Raw genomic sequence first — 22,949 nt, 5'->3', positions numbered from 1 at the left:
ACGAAGGAGGCGCACGCATGGTTAACCTTGCTAGTGATTATGGCCGTAACCGCTCGGCAATCTTCTAAGGGCAAGACTTTCCTTGCCGTGGTACGGACCTCGATCGACAACAAAATTGAGAGGCTTCTTCTATTATGGATTAAAGAGAAGGAAATCGCCGGTGATATGTTCTAGTTTGAGAAAAGTTCCTGTTTAAGAAAATAAATAAATAAATTCTGCGGGTTGGTCTCTGCTCCCCTCCCCCTCCACCCAGCTCAAGTCACGTCGCCCCAAAGGTAAATGTCATTTTTCCTTTGTATATTTATGTTATTTAATTTAACTGTACAGTAGATTATGTTACTCATTTTTAATATGTGTATAAAGTCGTGATGTTTTTGCCTAAGGTTTTTGCACGCGTTGCACACATTCACTAATTAACATAGGTTTGGATTGCCCACCATACGAGCAGTTCAAGTTACGAGTGTAGCCGCTGAACGGATTAAGTTCGTAACACGGGGGCCCACTGTATGTTTCTCATTGTTGTTTAGTCGCAATTGAACCAAAACCCTTCATCATAAACTGAAATAGACTAGTCCCGTCATTTTTCATCAACCCCTGCTAACTAGGAAGTAAACCCTAACATGTATTGACAGACAAAAGCCTGTACTGTATGATATGCCACTCCCCCCACCCAACAACCCTTGAAATTGAAGAGGACCTTTGGATTGACCGGCGACACCATTAAATTACAATTTGATCGTGAATCTACACTATCAAGACCCCAGATGTATGATATTTGGTGAGCATTTTTCTAAATTCATTCACTGAATAATGCATGAAGCCGATTGACAAAAGGCAGGCATGTGGAGGAGTAAGTGTTCAATTTGGTGCTTTGGTGCATTTCAGAATTGTTCTGCCTCCGCGGAGGTCTGTGCTCTTCCGAGCTGTGATTGTAGTTCCTTCCTGCTGCATTTATTCCCATATTTGCCATCCTGGTGCTAGCTTAAAAAAAAGTAGACTTGCTCCGCTTTTCATTTTTTACATTTAAAATGTTTCCTTACATCCACACAACCAGCACGCTTCCCCTCTTCCTTAATCACAGAAGCACACATTTTACCTTGGAGGGGTGGACAGGGCTTATCTGGACTCTGCTTCTAAACATCCATTCCACGCCGCCATCCTCGTCTGCTCCGTCCACTTCTTTCAGCCCTCATTTGCTGTCCAACTCACCTCTGCACACGCTACTCCTTTTTTTTGCAATTTCCTCTGCTCAAATGAGATGCTGTGCACAGCAGAGAGTGCGCACATTCCTTATCACCGCCTCCTGTGGGGGTATTAGGCGGAGGAAATGGGCCCGTAATGAAACTGAGAGCATCGGTGTACAAACACACACACACGTACACACAGGGCAGGTTGGTAAGCGTTTGTGTGTCCGGGTGTATGCACATGCTTGAGAGTGACTGATTAAGGTCATCCACTTTCTCGTCTCATTACTTTTGCAGCAATTTCCTCATCCCGTCCGGCTTCCTCACACGCTCCTTTTTCTGTCTCCTACCATTTATCTGCACTCATTCCTCCTGATGTCTGTTTCTTGGTTGATTTTCGTATCTCTGCTTGAGCTTTTCTCACCTCTTTTTTTGTTTTGTTTTGTTCGACATGCCAGGTTTTGTGTCAAGAGTGCTTCCCTAATTATATTTCCATTTTTTTTAGACAAGCATATCAAGTCAGACTTGCTTCAGTATGTAATGTTTTTTGGGGGGGCTGAATATCCTCCCACTGGCATATTGTTCATTATTTGTGCTTAGTTGACCTTGATCCCTTACCTAACATAGATTGTTGAGTTATTTGCTTTTGACAATATTTTCTTCAAAGATGCTCTAATCCCATGGACAAAAATTAAACTGTGAGAAAATCTCTGTTATGGGCTAATAATTTTGTATAGTATGTCAAATGGGTAGGATTCTGAAAGCTCTGAACTCCTGTCTTGATGTTAGTGAACATAATAATGTTGTTGTCATTTTTCATTATTATTTTCGATCGAGGATGCTGTTTGTTGAGAATACGGATGCAAAGTTTTTCTGTATTGCTATTTTCCTTGTTTCTGCTTTTTTTCAATGGGTTTTAATGTGCATCATTGTTTGGGATATTGAAGGAACATCCTTTAACACAAGTACATAATAATAGGAGATTTTGACTGCCGCATGCCACCTATTACAATTAATAGTCATAAAATGGTCCATTGCTAGTTTTTAGGTGTCTTTTTCTGTGTAGAGACTTCACATTGCTATTTCAGCTTGGTGGTGGTCAATTGTATCTCATACCAAGTAACAAATTACTTATATAAAAATCTGATTTTGTATGGGCACATAAAAGCTTCTTTTTTTTTTTTTAACATAAGAACATTTTAATAAACATAGTAACAACATTCTAGGTTTGCCAAACCACTGGATGAAAACATACTGCTTATGTCAATATATTTTTACATAGTGCAAACAAAAGTTATTTAAACGGACTAAGCATGTCAAAGTCGGTCTCAAAATATGTTCCTCACACATTTTGGAAGAACTGAACCCCATAAAATCAAGCACTAAACCAGATTGGCGGGAAACAAGAAGGCTGTTGTGCTGCTTTTGTGAACTTAAAACTTATAACACATATCCCTATGCTGCCACCCGAATCTAAAATATTGACCGTTCTTCTCTTTTTTTATTCAGCCCAGGTTGTCTACTTCCTGCTCAAAATATTAATAGCGACTAGAAGAACATTCTAAAGTATCCATCATGGAAAAGTATTTGTTTTTAAAATGGACATAAAACATGGAGTTGTGACTTAAGGCACCAGTCATGTTGGATTGTTTACAAGTGTGCGCAAAGGCAGCCTCTTATAAAACAGGTGTATTGCTTATTGTGGTCAGGAATCGAACCACAGTTTAAATTTTCAATGAATAGAAGTCGTTTCGCAGAGATGACGTCCCTGACTGTTGTCCAATTTATTTTAACTTATCTTTTCAAAACGCAATAGACTATAGCAACTCATTGGTCAACTGGTAGTGTGACTATTCTCAAGCTTCACTTTAGAAATACAGTAGCCTGCTTTTGCCAGTTTTTGGGTTTGATGTTTTCTGTTCTTCAAGTAACTGCACTGTTGATACTTTGAAATAAAGTTTTTCACAGCTGTACACATATTTTAGCAGCAGAGAAGCTGAGGAATAATTTTTAATGGCGGTTTATAAGCGTATCAAAATGATCATTGCTGACAAAGTGAGCCTGTTGCCACTAATTAACTGACCCTACAACTTTAATCTGGAAAATAAATTGACTATTGATTTTTAGAAGAGCGAGAAGGCTGGTCCTTTAGAGTTTTCAACATAAACTGTCATATTGTGAGAATAACTTTAATCAAATATATAAATAATTTCTTTTTTCTTCTACTGTCAACTTTTTCTCAGAGAAAAGATGTTTCAGTTCTGAATAATCTTTCATAATCAGACCTTGTCTGTTGGCCAGTGGTAGCTTGGTGCAAAGCTATAAGAACAACATTATTTTGGGGAATGCACGGATTAGCATTAGCTCAAAGCTTCTCATAAATGCACAATGGTGCTGAGCCTCGCACAAGGGCAGACTTCCAGCTAACCGTTAGCCAGGACACATTTACTCAGAAGCGTGTGGTGAATGACTGACCTTGCTGACTTGATCTGTTTCCTCATCAACTTAAACTGAGGTCATCCTGGCTGCCCCTGGTCATAGTTATAACTTTAAACATTTGTCATTCTACTAAATGAATGATTGGTTGCCCAGGGAAACACATGCCAGACTTTGGCGTAGCATGAAAGAGAGCGGCGTTTTAATCTTATTGTCAGCCGCTCTCCTGGCTTTACGTTCGACCGAATGGGGAAAATTACTCTTTGTGTGCACTTTCTGCTGTGTAATAGGTTTTCCTGTTTCTTCTTTTTCTTTATGCATTTCTGGCATGACATAATTTCACAATTTAAAGCCTGAAAAAAAATAATCTCAAGGTTAGTTTGTCCTTTCAGATCTTTTATTCATACAACTTGTGATTTATTTCTCTCAAAAGACTACGTCATATTATTTAATCCAAAACCCATTTTATTTCACCAAGCAATTAGCACTTGAAATGGAAAACCAAAATAGACAATGGAGGGAACTAATTGGGTGATTAGAGGAGATCAACGTCAGGATTTACAGTAGATGCTACAAAAGGCTAGAAAGAAAGCTGCATAGGAAAAAAATGAAACAGAATAAATAAAATTCTATTTATGCCCTTCCTTGCCTTTCTCCTAGACAATTTACTGTAATTTACTAAACCTTCCCCCAAGTAAACCAAAAAACAATAATCACTGCAAACATGACTTGTTTTTGAAAAGCAGTGCACTAAACTAGATCATGCACCACTTCACTCCCAAAAAGATATATGCAATTATTATTATTTCAAACTTTTGCATTCTACTGTCTTCCTTGCAGAATGAAAAAAACATGATTTTTGCACCCAACAAACAAACAAACAAAACATACCCACTCAACTTAAAAGACAAACTAATAGGGCCTGACTGTGTGGTGCCCTTTATAGGACACTTAGCATTGTGAGAAACATATATTAATGGAAATTATTCATTTTGCAAATGAATAATAATTTCATGTATTAAATGTGAATAGAAAAGGAAGAGGCCCTCTAAGGATGACATTCTTAATTAATTACACAGTAGGTAGCTAAAATGCGGGTGAACATACTTTACTGATGATGTAAAAGGTTGGTAGTACTATTAAAACAAATTGTTAATTGCTTTTTTTGACACAAACATACTGCTTATCACTACAGAACATTGTACCTAAAGTGAAGCATTGTGGTGTATCATTCTTTGGGGCTGTTTTCCTTCAGCTGGAACTGACACTTTAGTAGAGGTGAATTATTGAACAGTTCCTGCTATCAGGCAGTGTGAGAAAAAAATCCATCAGGCCTCTGCTGGAAAGCAAAAACTATGTGAATTTTATTTGGATTTTAACATGTTTGAATATGATTGGTTATTGTTAACAGTTATAAGGTATTATTTGTTCAACCACATGATCTTAATTTATTATTATCATCATATTTTCAAGTCACACCTTTCTCATAGTTTGGTTGGTCTTCACATTTACTCAATTGTGACTTGTATATATTGATATTAGATTTTGGTATGGCACCCAAAATCCTTTTTGCCTAACTGTGTTGACTTTCTATTGGTGATGGACAAATACTTTCGTTGTATTAATGCTGGTGGAAAGAAGGGGACGGTAATGCGCCAAAGTACTTACCAACTGCAAAAAGGAAGAACAGAAATATGATGTGGCGGCAGCCGCAATCATGCAATATCACCCGTGGCCCATCTTTGCAGCATACTTGGTCTGTGGCGCTCATGTGTCAAAAGGATTTGCCAAGAAATGAAAGAAATAGTAGTCATGGCAACTAATGTGGGACTTGTCAATTATCATGCGCCTTCTTTGCACCTCAACAAGGATGTGCAGCATCAAAAGATGCAATAAACACACAGAACTCAATTCTAAGTACTGACCATTGTTAAAATGTTTGGTTTTTTTTTTTTTTCAATTGAGTTGTACGGGTCATATATTAACGTCGCAGTGTGTAATTTAGAGGGAGTACAATGTGGGACATTTAGCGGTATTACGGTAATGCAGCACGAGCACTATGGAGTGTTTGAGAGAGAATACAAATACAGGTTGCCATTGGTTTGAGTACACAATAGCAGGGAATCCACAAATCTTGAGCAAATAAATGTCAACACCAGTTAGTTATCGTGGGCTTCTGTGGACACAAACAAGAAAGACACAGCCAGAGTTGAGCAGGTCGCCCACGAATGATGAGTGACAAAAGCGCTGCAAGCTATGGACTCCATAGAAAAATTCAACACTTTCCACACCTTCTAAATGCAAACACAAACGACCATCTCGCTTGATGCTTCCTTGCATTTTGCATGGCGCAAAATCATCTCTTGCTACCCGTCCTCCTTCTGTTTCGACTCTTCGCTCTTCTTTTATTTACGATTGGCTTACCAACCTACAAACCTCAATTGATATTTAAACCATAAACTCGCTCGGCTGCACACAAGATGAAAACTGACATTCAAAACGCGATTTAAATTATGTTCAAGAGGTTTTCCTCCCTTCGGCTTTCTGTATCTAAAAGAGACATGGTTGCCTCCATCTGAGCGGCGCTCTTCATGTAATACAATACTTAGAAATCACTAGACCTACAATTATACAAGAAAAAAAAATGTTGATTGAACGCATTTATTTGCATGCTATTATATTTTTTAAGTGACTTATGTTGGTCTTAGTATATAGGCTATTAGAAAATCCAGGAATTTGAAGGGGTGTGTAAACTTTTTATATCCACTATAAGCTCACGGAAAGTCGATTGGGATGCAGTATGAGTGAACACTACACCTGTCGCAGCATAGGGTCTGTTCATTACTGTTGAGAAGGTTGCCAAGTAGCCACGCGTACAAGGCAGAGTTATTTCCACACCCATGTTGCACACAGTGTGATTTGGACGGCTGGCTCTCAAAGACCGAGTAAGCCAGCCAGGCATCTGTTCCATTAAGCAGATTAAAAACATGAAGTTACGTCCCTCTTTGTTTGGCCCGTGTGTGCCTTCTTCCCCTGACGATCCTTTCGCTATCAAAGTAGAGCTTTCAGAATGCTTTGCCAATTACTGACTAACATGCTCCCTTTTAACTTGTCAGTCTCATCTTTTCTCATATCGGTTCGGTCGTTTATTTGTCGCAGATTTGCTAAGTACAGAGAACAGTTTTCTGAAGAGTTCAGTTGAGCACGCATTTGTGTTTATCTTAGGAAATTGCTACAGTGTGACCTGTTCTCATAGGCTCATATTCTGAGTGTCACCTTCAGCACAGTAACTGCCGAAGTACAGTATTTAAGATTTTCATCGCTCTAATATATCAATAAAGTACATAGGTTTTACATACACGTTTTGCTGGCTGATGCCGTCACATTTCAAATTTAAAGATTTGCCTCCATCACTCTGCGTGCTCCTTGGCATACTAAATGTGTCTGCACTTTGGATCGTTCCTATTTCTGCCTCCCGTTTGTGTGCGGCAAATTTGTCCTAATGATGAACCTGGTGTTTCACGTCTCACTTTCATTTTCAAAGTGTCGTTAGAGGTGTCCATCAATGGTTTTGACTTCTCGTTTGTGACCAGCCTGTGCTTTTGCCGGAGGGTACAAAAAGTATCAGCCATGAATAATTTATTTTAAGCAGGAATATGTGAATGGGTAAACAGACACCACTTACAAAATGCAAACAATTGCAGCAGATTGCATGGATTAATTGCCTGGCCAACGAATTTGTGTTTATTGGGGCTGAGTCAGGCCAAGATTGTAATTGGAGTACTATAGAGAACCGGGAAAACGACATACAGTAAGGTTTACTCAGGCAAAAGAGCCCCCTCTCACAAAAAGGGAGAGGTTTCAGACATAGTCTAAAACAGTGGTTCTTATAGAGTACCCTTGTGGGCATGTAAGATTTTAACAGGGTCTCTGCCGGTCCAAGCCTATCGAATGTATTCCTTTTTAGTGCCTAAGAGCAGGACTATGGTTTTCTTTTCAAATTAAGAGCATATTCTTTGGAACATGAAGTGACTTACTGTGTTATAGGGAGTCAATTGCAAAACATTGTATCCCTTAATTTGTGAGTTTTGTATGCATGCACATTGTCATTAGTGACAAATCTTTGCAGCAGACAAGCCAAAAGTAAAATTGTTTGTCACACAATGTGTCACACCACAGTGTGTCACACCACTACAAATGCAATTCCAAAATTTAATAATAAAGACAGGGATTGCACAGCACTCTATTTTAAGTTTTCTTTCTCTCTCTCTTGAACTAAAACTGTTCTTTGCAGGTTTGGAGATACTTGGCTAAAAAAAAAACAAACAAAAAAACATGGGATACATCATTGAAAAAGATTGAAAACCACTATCCATTTTTTTCCATTTTTCCATTATTTTAAAGAGTTTATAATGCACAAATCAAAGTAGAAACTTAATCGTCATGTCAGCATTCAGAAATTAGTCATAACGATAACATTCACACACACTACGTTCCCTTCAGTTGGTTTTGATTTAGAGGGACCAGATTTTCAAATTAAAAACTGTGACACTAAAAGTTTGCTGAAAATTGAAATTCATTCTCATAAGGAATTTTTTTAATAACAAATTGCTTACTAGTTAATCTGATGACCGCTATATTACCACCCAGTGGTGGTCCGTGCGTTTCACACTTACAACTTCAGTGGTGTTCGTACACCTTAATCGGGTATAACACAGGCTATTTCCCGGAACATTTAAGCATCAGTAAACCTGCATCAGCAATTAAAACATATTTCTCTTCGTGATACTGCCAAAACTTTAAATAATTAATAATAATTTAAAAATATTTGTCCACAAAATTTTATGAAGTCCACCAAGAGGAAGCAAGTTTTAACAAGTACGCTAAATTACAAGTCGCATTTTCATGTAAGAACATCGTTTTATTTACCATTCATTGAATATGTTGCGGAGAGAGAGAACTACCTTGGGCCCCTGTGTTACGAGATTTATCCGTTCCGCGGTTTGGGTCGTAAGGCGAATTTGCCGTGTGACTGGCGAATCCAAACCTATGTTAAATAGCTAATGCGTTTAGAAACCCAGGTAAAAACATCAAAATTGTACATACATATTAAAAATTAGTACCAAAATTGTATATTAAGTGCTACATAAATATAATATACATGTATACAATCAGAAAACATCATAAATAAAAAATATAGAAAGGCTTTAAATACCTTTGAGTGCCGCTTGTTATGCCCATATTCCCTGATAAGTTATCTCCTGTATCGTTTCCATATACTGTAAATCATCTTCTTACTTCTCCCTTTAACGTCACTAGCAATCTTGGGACCACTGGCTAACCCTTTTAACTTTGAATTAAGCAGTAAAATTCACTATCAATAGAGTTTCGTAACCACTCACAATCGAACAAAGCTTTCGAACAAAGCCCGCCATTTTGAAACAAGTGAGGCCGGCCAATAGCAGACCACCATCTCCGTGAGTAGACGCCGACCAATAGCAGAACTGTAGTGACACGTTGCAGGGACGGCAACTTCAATAAGTGCAATTACCTAAAAACGCCTGCAGATCGAGACGAAACAACACAAATACAGCCAAGCCCCTAGGGTCATGACAGTTGCAAAACCTGGAAAACGTCATGAAGATGGGATGAAAAAACTCAGTATTCCACAACGCAACATGAAAATAACGTAAGTTGGGGACGTAGTAACACGGAGGTCCACTGTACATTGTAGCCAAGGAGGCTGAGTTGGAGCAGTTCATAAAGCTTAGACCGATGAGCGGTCGGACATGAATGACTCACTTTTAGTCAACTTACAAACTCTGCTGCCGAACGTGGCAACTCCAGGGAATTCAACTGAACGGTTTCTCTATCAATACCCTCTTTTTCTCATGGCGACTGCCTGGTAAGTTAACGGATTGCTGCAATCGCCCACCAATACAACGTGAACAAGTCTAATACACGCCCCCCTCGTAGGACCTTTTTAGCTGCCCAGCAACATGCCCGCCTCAACCAGTGCACAAAAAGGGACCTCCCCCAGCATACACATGCACGACCAAAATCTACACCATCATGCACCCCCAATTTAGCGGCAACGAGGAATTACAACAGAATATGACGAAATGACAAAAACATATTAAAAATGAAAAACAACATCAATAAAACGCTTGCAATGCAAGCTATTTTGCAGTAATGTGTTTGTGCATTGATACGTTTAACAGCCAGTGTTAAAGTTTGATACGCATTCATCACATTATCACAAGTGTCAAGTAATAATGAAGTCACTGATCTCAGCTGGCAATCAGGGTTGAAGCACTGAAAGGCCTGCAACATATGAAGACGAGCGAGTGAAAACGTAACGAGTGAGACCCCAATTGATGCCGTCATCAGGTCCCTGGAGTGATGACACTGACCTGGGAAGAAATGAAGCCCAGCTGATCCCGTCAATTTTCTAGTGGAAGAGTGGCAGTCATAAATAGCAATGGATGCAGTAAGAGGTGGAACAGGTTTGTCATCAGGCACGGTCCAGGCTGGGAGACTCCCGTGAGAAGGAATTTCATCACACTGCAGTTATAAGACAAGGCTATTATTGTTTCTATCCTCTTCCGCCTTCTTTCTCTTTGTATGCAGCACATCAACTCCTTCTTTTCTCTCCTCTCATCTTTTTTTGTCTGCCTTTCCACTCCCCGTGTTCTTTTATCTGTTATTTCCACGCTGCAAAGCCTTACCATTGCTGTCCGTGTCTTTCCTTTCCTTTTTGTACTTTTCTTACTTCGGCCTCGCGCCCTCACCTCTCCTTTTCCATCAAATCTCTCCCTCATGGCACACAAGCAATATAATTTAAGGTGCAATAACTCTTAGGAATTGATGATCAGATAATGACCCATCTGTGGCTTTGCAAGGGAACAATACTCTGATATTACCAAGGAGCAGGGATATGATTGAAAGGAAGGTGACCAAAAAAAAAGAAGGGGAGATTGATTGAGTTGTTCTAAGAAAGTCGGTAATTTTGGAAGTACAAATAAAACAAAGAAGCAGAGAGCTAGCCTAGCAATGTTGCAACCACACAAAGAGACAAAAAAGGGAGAGGGGGATATAAACAGAGTAAGGTTATTTGGGGTTCACTCTTAAGTATTATGAACCTTCACTGATATTTGTCTTCAATTCAGACATATCTAATGCCTCCAGTTTTCATTCGAAATTCTTTGTCTTTGTTGTTGCTCTTTGAAAATGGCATTTATTTTTTTGGCACATTATTGACAGAAAACCTAAATATTAGGCTCTGCATTTAAATTTAACTGTTGAATGCTCCCTGAAAGGAGCCTTTCGGCACCTGCTGATTGTCTCGCGTGCTGTGTCTCGGCTGTCACAAGAAGGATTAATTATCACAGAAAGGTTTCGGCTAGTGCCCTCGTCTCATTCGGATGCTCTGTTCAGCTCCGAATGGCGCTGTGTGCTGGCGCATTAGCTGAGCGAGATGGCCCATGTTGGCTTTGTCTCAGTGTTTACAAATGTATGCAAATGAGCAAGGGGGGGGGGCTCAGGGAGCATGGAGCCTCTTTGTGCGCTCTCTTAATGCTTCCCTGGTGACATATGAGCTGTGATGGTGGTTGTGGGCTCCTTATCTCAGCAGCTGGGAGTGGAGCAGACTCCTCTGGGTGTCACTGGGATTGCTTTGTGCTCTGTGTTCACACAGTGTCCGTGCGCTTGCATCTGGATTCACAATGAATACCTTGGAGTCGTTAACTGCGTCCTTCCATTCTTTCTCTAACTGCCCTGTTTTAGATATTATATCACTCATGAGGTGCATTTTTTTCTGTCATTTCTCTATGGCAACTAAGTGTTGAGAAGAAAAGGACCTTTTACTACAAGGAGATCTTGAAAAAATATGTTTTGATGACACGTATATGTGCGGTAGAAGGCTGTGTGACCCTTGGTTAACTTGGGCTTTTAGAAAAAGTGCAAATAAATAATACATTTACCCTATCTTGCTTTCTCAGTAGCGGTAATATTTGGGGTAAAATTTGAAAAAGCTGTTATCAGTTAAACATGCTGTGAAAGATAAAAAATTGCTGATTGTGAAAAAGGGTGAATCAGTGTGGCAGTGGTTAGCACTTCCGCCTCACATTTCAGGGACCCGTGATTAAATCCACCTCGCTCCGGCCTTCCTGTGTTGAGTTTGCAGCTTCTCCCTGAGCCCGCGTGGGTTCTCTCCGGGCACTCCGGCTTTCTCACAGACTCCAAAAACATGCATGGCAGGTGTATAGGACACTCTAAATTGTCCTTAGGTGTGATTTGGTGCATAAATGGTTGTTCATCTCTGTGTTCCCTGCAATTGGCTGGCAACCAATTCAGGGTGTCCCTCGCCTATTGGCACCAGCAAGCATGCGACCCTAATGATGATAAGCGACTTAAGAAAATGGATGGAAAGATAATTGTGAATAAATAAATAAATAAAAACAAACTCTTAAAACTATTGAGCCTTGCCTTCTTTTTTTTAATAAGTGTTTTTTGCAAACCTTTTCATAGCTGTGTATTATATTAACCTTAGCATGTTGACATGCTTGTCATTTCAAGCATTCATTTTGAAAGAACAATGTAAATTCAAGTATGTATCGTGCAGTGGAAAGGGAACACTGAGCTTTTGATCATTTTAGTTCTGGTATGATCTAGATTAGATCACCTTTTTTTTTATCCCACCATGGGGATATTTGCACTATTACAGCAGTGATAGTGGTTCTAGGGTATAAACAAGAAACAGCAAGCAGGGCATAGAAAATGTCCTCCTTTTATGTGCGAAAGCACATAAACGTAATAGACACGAACAAGAAACTGTACACAGTGCAGCTAGGAGAGTGCTTCATAAAGCAACTGACTTCATTGTTAGTTCTGTTAGCCATGACTGTAAATATGCTTCATTCTTTTGGGTATGTGAAAGCTTCAATATTCTTTCTTAAACCTCTGTGGAGTCATAATATTTGGTTCAAGGCACTCTGATACACTGTGCTCATATCTGATTCGACAAGAAAGAAGAAATGCTGGTTGTTTTAAGTGTTTGTGCATTTGATTCCTTGAGTTCTTTATGTTTGCATTGGTGGTAAAGATGCACTGAAGGAAAGCTAACTATTGAGCTGCATTCTTGTAAATATATCATGAGCAGCTTTTTACACACTGGCTTTTAGTCGGAATACAGCTCCCCAAATTTTGTTAACGCTATAATGCAAATGTTATTGATTGTATTTATTAGATGAGCTCTAAAGCAATACGCTTTCCCCATCAGTTAGTAGCTTGGGCTTGTGCTCCATCAATGCAACAAGGGCATTCCACTTTGTCTCTGACTGCCTATTAATCGTAAAGTGCACCACGTGTTGACGCTTTGATCGTATATTTGTCTTCAACAATAGCATTTTTTTTTTCTTTTTGATGTTTGAATGTTCCCTAAGTGGCAGCTTTAGTGAGTTATTGGTGTAATGGCTAACATTTCTGAGAAGCCTTTAGGAGTGAGGAGGATGGGCGGGCCCTCATTTGCCATGACCCACATGCCGGCACATAAGGCATCCCTTGTTTTGGCCTGCATGCCCTTAGCGCCACCATCATCTTCTATTGCACCACTCCGTTAAATATCTTTCTTTTTTTTTTTTTTTTTTTTGAATGCCTTTTCCACAGCCTGCTTTTGCTTACATTCAAGTGGTCGCACTTTCCTTAGGAGGTTGTGTGAACTGTACGGCCAGAAAGACCCGATGCCATTCATCAGTGTCACGGCAGCCCTCCACTTGGCTTCATTACTGCCTGGTTAATGGCTCACATCAGCGCAGTTTATTTGCTATAATTAGCCGTCCCTGTTTGGCCAGCTAGGCCGTATGCCGCCCCCTGCCACGTCACACTTTCTGTGTTTATGGACCCATGACCGTCGGACCTAAAAGAGGCATTTCAACATCGACATTGGATTTCAATTTGACGTCTTGCATTGTGTCATGCCTGATTGCTATGTAATAAGTCATTAGCCTTGTAAAACTTTATGAGCTCTTGCTCTGTTAAAAGCAGTATATTGTAAAAGACAGCTGGGAGGGAATGAAGCACTCAATTCACATTGACTAATTAGCTATGGGATTATCAGAGAAAGAAATGGCTGTTTGAGGTTCTATTTGTCTTGAAACTCAAGGTGCTTTCTTTCCCCCTTCTCACAAGCTCCTCTCCACCATCAATAACACTATTTTAATCTCCTCTTCCGAAGTCTCTCAAAATTTCTATTTTTGTTCCCTGCTGGCTCATGTCCCCATCCCGCGCCTGTTTTTAAAAGCTTCAAAAAAAATCTTACCAAAAGTTATACATCTTTAATCATGCTCTAAGGAGGGAAGGTATTTCATATCGAGGAGGAACGCGTTGTTTTAAAGCTGAGGACAATTAATGTGCAGTTTATGCTGTTTGTTGTACCCTTATTTTCCCTGGAAGATATTTGTAGTTTTTTTTTTTCTTCCTCAAACTGAGCCTCCCAGATAACTGCTCATTCTTTGTGGTCACATAGATCAACCTGTGTGCTCTCACACAAAGCAAATTATAATGTGTTGCTATCAGGAATTTCCCATAGGGTTAATTTCCTGTTAATACATTAAGCACAGCATGACTAATAAGAAGCTTTTAATCATGTCTTAAGTGAGGCGTAATTCTTGTAGTGCCAGACACTGGTAACAGGAGTATTTCTAAAACAATCCTCCACTGAATTTTAACACAGAAATTCATATCAAAGCCAGCGAAGCACTTTGAAAGTGAGAAAAACAATAGGTGGAGGAGCGCAATGTGAATGTTTTGCCATGACTTGTAGCCTACTTCTGTTGGCTTTGTTAGCGTTGTGCCATTTCAATAAATCGAGCAGTGAATTGTTTTGATTATTTATTTATTTTGTCTTTATAATGAATGGGAACACAATGCAAACAACATCTTTTAGCTATGTTCACACTGCTTATTTAGATATTCATTTATTTTGCAAATGTGTGATCCACTTTGGAAAAACCATGTCAATAGTGTTCCAGTAGGTCAACCCTATTGTTTCATTTTCATGATATAAACGTTGTTAAGAGGAAAGGTGAACATTGTGAAATAAACATTGTGCTCATTATTTAAAAGGCACACTGCAAAAAGTCAGTAATGATTTAAGAAAACGGAAAACAGCCATTAATGGAATGCAGGAAAACAAACTTTTTTAAATGAAATTTACTTTGCATTTGACTAAACTAAAACAATCAGCATGTTTGAGGAATCTGCAATGGCATGTAAACACCATACTGAAAAAGCCAAATAAGAACCTTATTTACCTGTGCTCACTACACATCACAATTTTGCCTCGACAATGTATACACTCTATAAAAAGTTGGGTTAAAAATAACGTAATGATGGATTTTATTTATTTTTTTTTTTTTTACAGAAAACAACCCCAAGTGGTTCATTTTGTACAAGACTATCCAGAAAATTGGGTCAAAATGATCGAAATATTAGGTCATCCCCTTCTTTGACCTGTAATTTGATTACTGCTATTTTTTGATGTGACTGTTTTTAGAGTTTGTAATTACTGTCAAGCTGAAATCACGTGACCATGCGCATCAGAATGTGGTGACTTGAGCAAGCAGTCTCAGAATTGAAACCATGATTTTCAAAATTCTGAGAAAAAAGTCTACCCTTTTCTACTTTGTTTGTTGTTGTTTTTCCAAGAATTAAAAGTATGAATCCTACATGTACATTTTTCAAAACTTAAAGGGACACGATGTAAAATTTGACAGGTTTTCATTACGGACAGCAGGAAGTGCTGCATGTACCATTGTCTTGGGCTATAACAAACATGGCAGCCTCCGGAGAGTTGCCACCCACACATGTAATATAATTTAATGTACATTTATCTGCGTGTTTGCTATTACGATTTACCGCTTCTTCTTTCATTCACTGGCAGATTTGGTTTACTTCATCTTGCAAATCAAAGTTAGAAGGAAAATCTTGACTGATTGGCTGCAGACACGTTTAGTAATAGTATTATCAGGCGTTAACACGTTTATTTGCAAATTTTTTGAAATGCATAATCATGGAATGTCTTCCTTTTTAATGAAAATTAGTGTAAATCTTTCACAGTGTCCCTTTAATGCAGAGGCGGAATGCTCATAATTAATCAAACATCTCTACTCTGCCCTCTAGCTGCAAGCAACATCACTTGCTCTGCTGTTGCGGTTTTGGGCTGTGGGACATTAACAGATTAGGCAGAACAATAAAGAGGAAGCTGCTAAATGATCAGTATTCCTCATGGCCTCCTGCTACTGGCACTACTTGTAGTCGATTGACTTCTATTAACCTGCCAGTCAGCTATTCATTACTCCATTAGAAGCAGCATGGAGGCTTGAGGAAGTCCCGTCACAGTCCAGCAGTTGGTACGGACTCCCACGCACTCGTTGAAGTTCACCACCACTTCTCTCGCTCACCTGCATGCTGCACCTCAGAAATTGCCTATGAATGGAAATACCTGGTAAAGAAATCAACATTTTCCAGATGCATGAACAGAGGCTTACCTTTCTGCATTCTGCATATGTTGCCTTTAAAGCTTTTAAGGTTAAATTCAGATGGACCTTCCTGTTTAATAGTCGAGCCCATCAATTTTCCATCCATTTTTGAGAGCCACTTATCCTCACAAGGGTCACATTATTTATGCGTTTGCCCTTGTGAAAGAGAAGGGCGTGACCCATGGAAGAATCCATTGAATTTTGAAGCAGATCAATGCAAAACCGTGATACAGGATGTTTTACTTGAACAACTTTTTTTATGCTGCCTTGGTGGAGATCTGCGCTCTGCCCAGTGCCATTGCGGTTCTATTTTGAATCCTTGCCACACACATACACACTACTACCAATTTAATCTATTGAGACCCTTTGTTAACGGAACATATTGGAAAACCTTTAGTTCTCATTATGCTTTATAGCTACCCGCTCTCCCCACCTTGTCTTTTAATCACAATCTGTCCCCTGGTGACTGTGCGTGTGCATGCAAGCATGTATGTGTGCATTCAATTGTGTCTAGCTATTTGGAGCCTCCCCTGCTCAGCAGGCAATGAACCTCTCTCTGTGTAATGAATGCCCAATACCAAAAAGAGTCGTTCACACCTCAACCCATGCTTGCTATGAAGCCGCCGCATTTTATTGCATCCCAACTGAACAGCGACGGGACTGTGGACAAAATGGGATCAAATCGAGTACAATCCAGATACAAAGGATGAAAGTGAATAGTTCATGGATTTCTCTGTGAAATGAACTTACATGAACCCTTCTGTGCACCCCCCGCGCTTTTTTTTGTTGTTGTTCTATATACACACACGCACAAAGTATTGAACATTGTGTCACTGTTCCGCTCTAATTTTTAATTGTTTTGCTTTGATTCAACCATACACAGTAATACAAATACAGTAGATATTTTTCTGAAAGTATAGATCGATAGATGATAGTCACACACCAGCATGCTAAACATGGCGTTTACATTTTTCATATGAGAGAAATGTACTCCACTTAATGGGCCAATGGTCATGTTTACTGCTTTTCCCTGCTTTGGCTTTTTTTCACACTATAATCAATGAATTTACATGGCTTTGATTATAAGGCAAAGGCTCCGCTTTTAGGAAAACGTTATAGCCAAAAACTATGATTGTCCATAAATGATGATAATGAACATACCATAATCAGGATTGAACTTTCATTACTATCATTACACTAAGATGATTATAAAGGAGCTGATAATGACAGCAGCCATGCTTCTCTCCAGATGGAGACAGACAGACAGACGGCTCAGACACCAGCCGCAAGAGGGACACTCGCTCCTCGACGAGCCACCACAAGAGTGAGGACACCAGTGACAGTAGGGAGGATGAAGCAGCGGTGAGTCTCCTATGTGTATTTGCTTGCTGTCTTTTCTTCTGACTGTCATAGGGGATAGGTCCCAGATTACCTGTGATCTGATGAGAACAAACGACATAGAAAAAACCTCTGATGAATGAAAGAAGTGTTTTTAAATGTGGGTGTGCTTCATTGCTTCTCCTGTTCAGAGTAATACTTTTAGAAAATCCACACGAGCACAAGGGTAACATGCAAATTACAGACAGTAAGCCTGAAACGTAGATTCAAACCACAAACCAAAAAGCTGAAGTAGATGTGCTAATAATTTTATGTGCTGCTCACGTTAAAAAAAGGAATTTGAATTATATTGACCGATGGTGAGAGCTCAAAATTGTTTGTTTTGTTAACCGTTTTTCATCAAGCCATGTCATATTCACACACTCAAGTGTCATACAGTATTTTGAAATGTAATTCAGTGTCAAAAGATGGATAATCAACTAAGTATATTCCTTGATTCAAAGTGTCTTGCTATTTCTTGAAGTATTGGCTTTTGGTTTGAAAACGGTTTATCTTACCTCTGTTCTTGGCCTTTAAAGTTGCAAACTGACTGCATTCATAAAGTGGTGCACACTCTAGGCCAAATTCCTAGGGCGTGTTGGAGGTAATCTATAAGAAGTCTTTACTTTTGTCGACCAAACTGGTGCTAATGAGTCCAAAGCGGTCTGATTTCGCAGCTGATGTACTGTATGCCTTGCAATGATGTATGTAGTCTGATTCATTGTCCTTCCAATGAACAAAATGCAAAAGCATATTTAATAATATGCTCTTCGCCACAAACAAATAAATGGTAGAATGACACAGTTTAAACTGAATGCCAAATGATGAGGGTGCCATATACTGTATTGGCTTTTGTGGAATGTATCAGTCTTCAAAATCAATTTGAAAGAACACGTGAGGAAATGTGTTGAAGAGATAGGCGTCATGAAGGGAATAAGGTATCCTTGAGCAGAGCTTTAAATCCGCTTGATAGCTCTTCGGTTGTAAGCTTTTAGCTCTCAGTGAAAGCTAAAAGGATAGCGGCATTCGAGAAGTGTAGGTCTTGTGCAACCACGCTGGGAAAATCATCTCTACGCTGTTAAGCATTTTGCTGAAGTCACTAAAATGTGTCCTAAAGTTAATGTGCACTGCTATTTGATCAGTTGAAATGTGCCACTTTGTCATTTATATTGTGATCGGCTGCGCCAGATAACGATTATTGGAGGCCTCCTACTTAGGTTTTATGTAATGCTCAACTACATACGCACCGACTACATACTGTTTCTTAGAATCAGCCAGCTCCAGGAAGTTTCTTTTTTTTTTTTTAATTAAGGCACAACAATTCTGTTTATTGAATATGAAGAGAATCACGTTTCTCACTTTTGCCACATATCACTGAAGTAAACTGTCACGGCATTCGCAACGTACTGTTTTATCAATTTCCTGAGAGCTAACGCGTGTGTGAATCACACACCTTAAGTCTCCTAACCTCTATTTTTCATAATTCACTTGTATGTCATTTAAGGATTTCAAAATATCAACATAAAATGAAGTGCCTCATTCAAATTTGGTGACACCATGTTTCGTAGTTGTAAGCAATATTCTCATTATTGTTCAAATAAACTACAACAATGGAAAGCTACAATAAAATGGCTACAGTTAGCATGCTGGAAAGTTGAATTTCAACACACACACACACACACACACACACAAATTAATCAACTGCGAGTGCTTTTTATAAGTAAGGAAAGGCAAGCATAACTGATTGAAAGAATAGTCATTTTCATTCAAGAAGATATATTAAAAGTGAACTTTAATTGCTAGCATACAAATACTGTTTGCTCTCTGATGCGCCTGCAGCAACTATGTCAATATTTTCTTACCTACCTTATATATCTGAAAATTTGTCTGCAAGCAGTTTCTGCTCAAGTGTTACAATAATGAGTTGGCAGCTCAGCTGGGCAAAGATCCGCCACTTCCTACCACTGTTTTATATCAAAATCAAAAGGTAAGAGAGCAGTATTGGGTTCTATTTATGTGTACTTTTTAGCTTTAGCTTAGAGTGTTAGTTTCTGATAAGCAACCCATTCCCTGATTGTTTGGTAAGTTGTTGAAGCAATGATAGTGGACTGCATTTATGATACGAGTATTCACAAACTAATTGTCAAGATGAACTGCTGCTGCACAAGGTCAAATACAATGGCAGTTAACCCATGCTGTCACTGGCATCGGCACTTGCTATTGACGAAGCACTTCATAAGGCGGGAGGCGGTCTGGCTCACTTGCTTCAGACATTCTAGATTAAAATAGGGTATGTATATTGTACAGTGCTATAAGTTCTCAGTCCTAAGTTATTTTGACCAGTGTCATAGATGAGTTATTAAAACTCGTGAAAATTGTTTTAAATTATTAAATCTCCATGATATATCATTTGAAATGAATAAAACAACTGATTAGATCACTGGTGACTTTTGTAGATTTGACGTGCTATATTTTTCCAACATTTTTTTGCACACAGGTTAATTTAGGACAAATCTCCTTTTTGATGGCAAGTTCGATCGTAGAAGTGATCGACTTTCCAGGCTATGCACATCTTATTCAGTGCATTTCATTTTTCTACAATATCCGCAACTATATTTACCTTCCCTAATGTGCCTGCATATCTGTTTGTTGGATTTAAACGCATCTATTCATTCCAACAACTACTGTACAATCCTCTTGATACCCTGTCACCACAACCGTTCTGACTGAATTTGTGTGTGCTTGGTTGTGCATCTGCACATGACCTATGATGGCATACTTTACAGTTCTCTCTCATTGGCAGCTCACACAGCAACTTCGTCCAGCAGATGAAATTAACTATTAGAGTATTCCTGTGAGAGCGGTTCATTTTTTTCAAAATGCCACTGCCAAAGGTCAAAGCTGTTCACATTCTGGGTCTGAATGTCAGACACCAGTTGTGTGTGTGTCTGTGTGCATGTGCTTGTCTCTAAGGTGGTGAGGGACACAAGGCGAGGAATTATTCAGTGTGTTTAATGTACTGTTATATGGGTCAAGGGGACAGAACCCCCTGTTCCTTATTTGCCTACTCTGGTCAATTTCTCTAGTGTGTGCACTACACTAATAGTTCATGTTCAGCATTTCACAAAACGGAGTCCCGTTAGCGTGGATGGCGATATATAACACGTACAGTACACACATGTTAAACATTGAAAGGGGAACAGGTAATTGAAGGGAAAATTGGGGTGAAAAGTTGAGGAGCAAGAGCTCAATTACATTCTTCTTCACTTTGCTGTGAGGTTCACACAGACGTGCAAACGTTCACCTTTATATCTATTTGGCAAAAGATCATTGTCAAAAATTAAAAAAAAAACTAAGCCGCGTAAGACCTCAGGCTCTATCTTTCTAGGGGAGATCAATGCATTGCCTGAGGTGGACCAGTTGACCGCCTAGTTCCCTATTTGGTTGAACATCATTCATCGTTTGGTTTTGTTGATATTTTTAGTGGCCTGAATTGACGGTTTGAAGTTGATTTGAACAACACTGTGTAGTTCACATTGTAGCCTGCAGGGAGCCAAAGGGGATCAAGTTAGCAGAGTGCTGTCGTGACTTTCCTTCCGAGAGGAACTTCAAAATGAGATCGCACCAAGGCTGTTAGTGTCAAACGTTACTTGTATCAAAAGTACAGTTTATTTTGAAGCCTTAACTGGCTTCCTCAACATTGTTTGGCTTTTACAACGATACTGTTTATTTTGAAGCCTTGACTAGAAACTTGAAAAAAAAGAAATAGCCAATTCTACAAACAGCATTCATTTTCATACTCACATATATTTCTTGAAAAATGTCTTTCACTTTGCTTTTACAGCTTTCATCTTTATTACTTTTATCCTGTCTTCAAGTGTTAAGCTTGGTTTATGATTGATGCGTCCACAAGCTCCGCGTGGCTTCACACAGCAAAATGACGCAAAATTACGCCACTCCATGCGGAGACTGCATGGGCCAGATTATCCGCAACACGTACCTTCTGGTGTTTCTTCACTGCGCGGAAAAAATGGATATTGCCTATGGAAGTTCGCCGGTACAAACATCTTTATCATTCGCCTGAAAAGGATGACGTGACCTTAATACCATAAACAACTCCTGGCGAGCATTCATGCTGGAGAGAGATGAGGAGTCTGTTAAAAAAAAAAAGCTTGGAAGAACTTAGATCATTTGACTCTACTATGGTCGGATTCTCTACTTCTAATATAGAGTTGTAATAGATCGGAGGTGTGAGAAGTTGACCCAAAAATGCAGGGAAGCCGGGAAGAGATATGGTCAAAAAGAAGGATTTATTTACACACTTCGGCTAGGCAAAACATGAACAAATCAGGATTCAGAGTCACAAACAAAACTTGAAACAGAAACCAAACTCACGGGAAAACAGCAACAGGGAGGCAATGGAACTCATGGGACAGGAAAATGCAACAATGTAGACAGAGACAATGACCTGATAACTAACAACGCAAAGGGATAGTGTGTAAGATTTAGGCCGTTTTTCGTTATGGACAGCAGGAGGTGCTGCTGGTGTTGCATTTACCATTGTCCATAGCTATAACAGGAGAAGTGCCACCCCCCATGTAATATAATTTCTACTACACCTATGAGTATTTTTTTAAAACATACTGTTGGTCCTTAAGAACACATTCATTTACAAGTGTTTTAAATTTACAATCATTTAATGTATTCCTTTTTAATGAAAGTCATTACACACTGTCCCTTTAAATATACTTTACGGTTAACGAGGAAACACAAAACAGCTAGACAGGAACAAAAGGCAGAGGAAGCTGATTGGATGACACAAGGCGGGCAGGTACACAGTCAGGTGGAAACAACTCACGCGAGGGAAACCAAATAGGAACAAAACTTGAACGAACAAACCCACAACTTGAAAAGTACAAAAAGAATAAAAACAGAAAACCCAACATCAACCCACAACAGAGCATGACAGTAGACTCCATTTACTTCCACCTATAGTATGGGAGAATATCGGCTGGCTGCGGGGGAAAGCTGCATCGAGTAAAAAGTGCTGCAAAACGCTAGACTTTTGCTGCAGGATTCTTTTTGCTGCAGTGAATTTCAATGCAAATGCAGAGAAAAACATTTCGTATTCTGCAAAAGGAGATTTTTCATTGTCGAGGGAAGCAAGAAAGAAGGAAAGTTCGATGCATGGAGATATTTTCACACTGAAGGGTATTTTCGCACAGGTTTTATTATAGAGGAGTTTTACTGTATTAAACTTTTTTGGCCAGTGACCCTAGTCCTAGTGTCTATTGAAAATGGATGGATGGATACATTTTCTAGTTCCCAAGCATATTATTAGTACATATTTGTAAAGGAAAAACACAAACGAGAAAAAAACAAACAAACAAATGAGATAAAAAAAAAAAAAAGA

General features: G+C 39.2%; 1 protein-coding gene across 1 annotated transcript in view; it reads left to right on the top strand.

The window, feature by feature from the left end:
- The window catches only part of b4galnt4a (beta-1,4-N-acetyl-galactosaminyltransferase 4a), a 131,131-nt gene that overhangs the window by 35,233 nt on the left and 72,949 nt on the right, over positions 1-22,949 (top strand). Inside the window, exon 2 of the mRNA XM_088417581.1 lies at positions 17,409-17,521. Coding sequence (XP_088273707.1) covers positions 17,409-17,521 — 113 coding nt within the window. The remainder of the gene's footprint in view (positions 1-17,408; positions 17,522-22,949) is intronic.

Source organism: Hippichthys cyanospilos, chromosome 6 (genome assembly GCF_059441005.1).
Source record: "Hippichthys cyanospilos isolate Australia breed blue-spotted pipefish chromosome 6, RoL_Hcya_1.0, whole genome shotgun sequence".
NCBI classification, from domain to species: Eukaryota; Metazoa; Chordata; class Actinopteri; order Syngnathiformes; family Syngnathidae; genus Hippichthys; species Hippichthys cyanospilos.
This window is presented reverse-complemented; position numbering and strand designations above follow the sequence as displayed.